The sequence below is a fragment of the Stegastes partitus genome, unplaced genomic scaffold (assembly GCF_000690725.1).
Source record: "Stegastes partitus isolate 25-593 unplaced genomic scaffold, Stegastes_partitus-1.0.2 Scaffold1649, whole genome shotgun sequence".
In the NCBI taxonomy this organism is placed as follows: Eukaryota; Metazoa; Chordata; class Actinopteri; family Pomacentridae; genus Stegastes; species Stegastes partitus.
The window spans coordinates 83,994-89,569 of NW_007579380.1; the positions used below are offsets into that span (position 1 = coordinate 83,994).

General features: G+C 40.4%; 1 protein-coding gene across 1 annotated transcript in view; it reads left to right on the plus strand.

Moving 5' to 3' along the window:
• The first annotated feature begins 2,893 nt into the window (after nt 1-2,893).
• Nucleotides 2,894-5,576, plus strand: part of LOC103371798 (arf-GAP with dual PH domain-containing protein 1) — a 29,231-nt gene continuing 26,548 nt past the window's right edge. The window contains exon 1 of the mRNA XM_008301250.1: nt 2,894-3,328. Within this exon, the coding sequence (XP_008299472.1) occupies nt 3,241-3,328 (88 nt within the window). The 5' untranslated portion in view covers nt 2,894-3,240. The remainder of the gene's footprint in view (nt 3,329-5,576) is intronic.

Below are 5,576 nucleotides of genomic sequence, written 5' to 3' on the forward strand. Positions count from 1 at the left end.
GACCACTGCAATGTGACTTTTTTTTTTTTTACGCTTCTGGAGACTTGACATCAGAGTTAAAGATATTCTCTCAAAACGGGAAGTCTTCAGCAGTTCGGCACCCAGTACCGCAGGATTGATTTAAACTTTGTTGGACAACTCCTGTAAGCTTCGTTTACGGCTATGTATCGCAGAATAAACTGAGAGCCCCAGACTCAAAGGCAGGGCCAAAGACAGGGCATGATATGTCAGAAGCACCCAGCAAGACACATACTAATGGCCTGGACTTGCTGCCATTTAGTCCCTGTCATACCCGGCGAGCTTCAAAATGCCACCGACTGCGTGCATATAAATCATCAGAGGGAGGGAGAGAAAAGAGATACAGTGAGCATTTTTAGCCACAAATTGTTGTTACAGATGCAGGGGGGATACACAACCATACATTAGACTGACAAAACATGGCTCCTGGGGGTTGAAGAAGCTTTTTTTTGCCACATTCAGCTTAAAGGATAAGCAGACAACAATAAAACAGACAGTTAAACTGAGCAAAAGAGGAAAAAAGAGGTAAAAATGTTATACAGGATGATAAAGACGCAGAGTGGACAAGTATAGTCACTTGTTGGGCTGACAAAATTGTGTCCTTTATTCGTTTCTATGTGCAAAAAACTCACTCGCCTGACTTTATCACACAACACGTCCACTCTCTCATCTTAAATTGACTTCAACATTAATCAATTAGGGGGTTTCCAGCCCACAGCTTTGGCAGTTCTCAGCATCCAACTTCCAAAATCGACAGAAAGGAAAAAGAAGATTTAGCGAGCGAGGTGGCAGAGAAAACAGACTGTGTGCTGGATTGGTGTAGACAAACGAGCTCGGTAACAGGGCATTAGCCTTTCGCTGTCACAGGAAAAATCCGCCACACATCAAACCGCCGCTGACTGTCAAATCGGCCTAACCCCATATCTGTCTCACTTAGGCGGCCGGATTGGGGGGAGTGGATGCGCAGGCGTGAGGGAACTTACTTCAAAAAAACCAGACTGTTTTGGTCGTCTACTGTTGTACTTCTACAGAGGATCGTTTCCTTTGTAATGGGAAGTCTGCAGAGCTGCCGATTAGCATCACCGTAAGAGATATCTGGCACCTTCCCACCAGCCTGAGCATCTCTCTGGGTTTCTGTGGTGCTCAAAGGAGGAGACTGATAAATATTTATGCCGCGATGGTACAGATCTGGCAACCACACCTGTACCACACATAGTCTAACAGTCACACAGGCAGAAAAGTAGTGAACTGTTGCCATCTACTGGCCAAACATGGAGACACCACAAGTAAAGCTTTCCGAATAAAGAACATTTTCATCACTTGTATTTCGGCATTTTATTCAGCTTTATACTTCCACTCAGCTCCTTTATACTTTCTACTGCTTTGCATTTTACTGTCAGATTGGAGCCACACAGTTAAACGTCTCATTTGGGGAATAATCTAGAACCTCCTCCCGTCTTGAGATCCACTTTCTGCTAGATTTAGGAATCTGGCAGTGAGGATTGATCAGAAAAGTGAATGTGAGGCCTGAATGACTTCCAGTTCATCCTAAAGGTGAAGGTTCAGGTCATGGTTTTTTATTTTATAATTAGTTGGTTGTTACCGACTTGTGTACGTGGGCATGTTACAAACTCTGACCACAAAGGCCTAAATCAAACCACATCTCCAGAGATTCATAACAGAAGCACAAACTAAACACGATTGGCCAATAAAATATTTTCAACCATGATGCAACAAAAAGTTTATTTTTCTTTTTTAAAGGAAGTGAAAACAGAACTGTTTTGTTTAGCAGAACTTTTTTCTTCTTCTCTCCAACCCATTTAATTATTATAAACTGTTGTACTGGTGCTTCTACTTAAGTACAGTTTGCCTCGTCAGTCATTAATTATTATTGACTTAAATGTCAATAAAAATAAACTCATATAACACAATAACCCGGCCAAGTTCAAGGTTCAAGGTTCCTTTATTAATACCCGAGGGTAGATTTGTTTTGACAGCAAAAGTAGAAATATAAGACAAATAAGTCAAATAATAAAAATAATATTTATTTCTTTTAAATAGTTTTAAAAATATATTATTTAAAAAATAAATTATTATTTTTTTGTATTTTATTATTTGTCTTAATATTTCTACTTTTATTTGCCTTTTCTTTTGTGGATTTATTTTTGATTAATATTGCTTTATGTTGCCCCATTATTTATTTTTTAATTTTATTCATTCTTCTTTTTTTTTTTATTACTATTTTATTGATTTATTTTTTGTAATTTGGCACTCTCACTACTCCATACCAAGGAAGTAAAAAGACAAGATAAAATAAATAAGGTCAAGATAAATAAAAAATAATCTTGCACCATATTGTTTTTTTTTGTATTTAATGTACTTTTATTTGACTTTTTGTAGTAGAGTTTTGAATGAATGCTTTTTACTTTTGCTACTGAAGAGACCTAAATTCTTCTACTCCTTTCACAATAACACTTTTCTGTTTTTGTTTTTTAATTTTGTTGTTTTTAATATATTTTAATGTTCATAATAAGTCATTATGAGGCTCCATATCTGATCTGCAAATACTCCCAGTGCGACATCAAAGGGTTTTGTTGACATTTTTTAAGGATGCAGCACTTTCATTTGTTGCATAGATTGATCATCTCTGATAAATCCAGACAAACCGGACAGAGTGCCGATAAATTATAAATTAAAAGTAACTCGAGGAATCTGGCAGCTCCACTTTCATCTCAGCAAAGTAAAACTCCCCTTAAAAGTAAAACTGAATTCCACTTGCACAGGCCAGTGCACGGTTGGCGCAGGAGCGACACGCATAGCGATCTGACCTCGAATTATGCGGAAAAGCAAGTTTGAACAACCTCTGCAGTTCACTTCCTCCTGCGCTCTTCCATCCTCCGCACCGCCGCTCCGGGACGCACCGGGACTCGGCCGCTCACCTCCACAGGACGCGCCCCGCTGGCCACCTCTGGGTGCCAACACCGGACTCTGCCAACACTACACACAATGGTCTTTGGCGTTAAAACTTTGTGAAGAGGCTTTGGTTGTCAGTTTTTTTTTCTCCACTCGGAGGCTCAGTTCGCTGCGCTCAGGGCGCACAGCTACCTGTGAGGACTTGCCCGCGCCCCGAGTGGGGGAGTGAAGCCCGAGGAGACACACCTTTTACCTCGCTGTCCCTCTGAAAACGGAGGGGAGAAAAAAACACCGATCTGCACACTGAAAATGTCGGCAAATGAAAGAGCAACCCGGGACCTGAGAGAGATCCTGCAAAAGCCTGGAAATGACGCCTGCGCAGACTGCGGCGCGCCGGGTAGGTGGACGGCACGCTTCATGAGCTGTAAATGTCATAAAAGGGAACTCTGGCTTTAACTTCAGGTGTTGGAGATCAGTACATTTACCTGGGCAAACATGATCGTTTTAACTATATGTTAATGCACCTTCTGTTGTTATCCTCTAACCACTGCAGCCTTAAGTAGCTGCTGGACTTCAAACCACATGTTTGAGCCTCTCTCAGTGCTATTCTGCCCTGAAATGTGAGCAAAGGTGAGTCAGGAACTCAGAAGGAGGAGCTCCAGCTCAGGTGAAGCCTTCACTGCTGTGGTGTGGAGGCCACAAGAGGAGAAACTTGTGGAGCTGAGCAGGTCTGGACATGCAGGAGAGCCGGGCCTGCACACACTCATCCAGCTCAGGCTGACAGTGGAGGTCCTCTGTGGGTCCTGTTGGCCCACGTGTAGAGACAACAGGACCATCTGAGGAGCTCCACAGACCTCTATGGGGCAAACAATAATGCATGAAGGGGTAGATTTGAGAAAAGTCGGTTTAAAGTCAGATTGCTTTTTTAGGAGATTATTTTAACTAAATGAAGCGTAACCAGGAGATACACAGCGCTTAACACATTTATTAGACCACCTGTCTAAGACGTTTTACAGGAATGAGGAATTTCAAACTGAATTTGACTTTTTATACCCAAATGTGAGCCACAAATGAATCAAGCATAACATCCAACCACTAAAACAACATTTTCTGTTCAAGAATACAAGTAAAGAACTAGAATTTGACATCAATTATGAAATATTAATGTGCTTTACAATTTTTTATTTTTTTTTGGTTAAAGAGCTTCTACATATTGGTGTATTAACCATTACAGAAACACAAAAAAACAGTGCTGTTAACTTAGTGCAGCTGTGGCATAAAGCTTACGTTTTTGTGGTGGTCTAATACATTTGTTTAGGACTGGTCATAATGGACTCTTGGATTAACTGTAGGATAAATGAAAAGTTAGATAGATTAGATTTAGATAGAACTTTATTGATCCCTTTGGTAGAACCTCAGGGAAATTGTTGAAAGTAAAAAAAATAAAGTAAAACCTGCTTTAAACAAAACGAAACATACTTTATAATCTGTTTATTGTTTTTGTAATATTTATATCGACTTCATGGCAAATGACTGTCCAGTTCAATACTGAAGATGTTTACCTTTCAGTTGAAGCATTTGTTAGCTTCTTAGTAGCTGTAGCTTAGCCGGGGCTTTTATCGCGATATTTGATTTAGCTTCAGCCATTTCATATCTGTTTGTAGAGTAACAAACCGAAGACATTACTCCATCAAAATGAATATGTTTTAATTTTCAAAAATGGTTTGAGGATAGGTTTTTCACAGATTTAGTTTTGACATTAGCAAAGCTAAGCTAACTGTGGCTCAGCGGCTAGCTTGTACTTCACTTTGCCCGCTAGCTCTAGCTGTGTAGTTGACTACTCCTATCTATCTATCTATCTATAGTGAGTTTTAATGTAGTTAAAACTCATTTTTGATGCTACGTTTTGGCTTTGTCGCAGTATCAGCTCCCTACAGTGCCGCAAAATAAGATTTCACTGAATCTGTGCCCTGGGGATGTAGATCAAGGATAACGCTCTGCTAGGCGTATTTACTTTTCTTTGTTCATCCAAGAAAAGCCTACTGAGGAGGTGCTCATAGACACATGTTGGGCTACATTTTTCCGTCATGTCCGATGATTCCTCGTTGTTAGAGACGACAAACAGTGTGTTTGTTAGGACTTGCACATGTGAGCCAGTGTTTTCTTTTTGGCTTTTTTTTTTTTTTTTTCCAGCTCTCGCGCTAAAATTGTGTAACACTGATGGAGCATTAGACATGCGTATTAAGCAGCCAAGCAAAATCAAATTCTAATCTGCCCTTTACGGTTGGTAAAATTAAAGAATGCCCTCTCCGCTCAGACGTCTGTGATTTCGACTGATAAGGCCAAGACTCTCAGAAGCTCTGTTTACTGGCAATCTCACAGAAAGGTTGCCGGGAAGATAAGACAGGTGTGGCCAAAGCAAAGACAACACTTCTTGTATATCTGGGTTCGTGGAGGAAGAAGACAGATAAATTAACTGTAAATACTTCTGGCTTCGTGTCACGGCGATGTGATCTGACTCAGAGGTTGGAATTAGCCTTACGAGTACAAGGCTTTTATCGACTTGAGGAAAATGCTTTCCTCTCACCTAACAACTACTTTGATTTGCCAGAAACCATGTGCGTGATGTGAAGCGTGTTAGAATT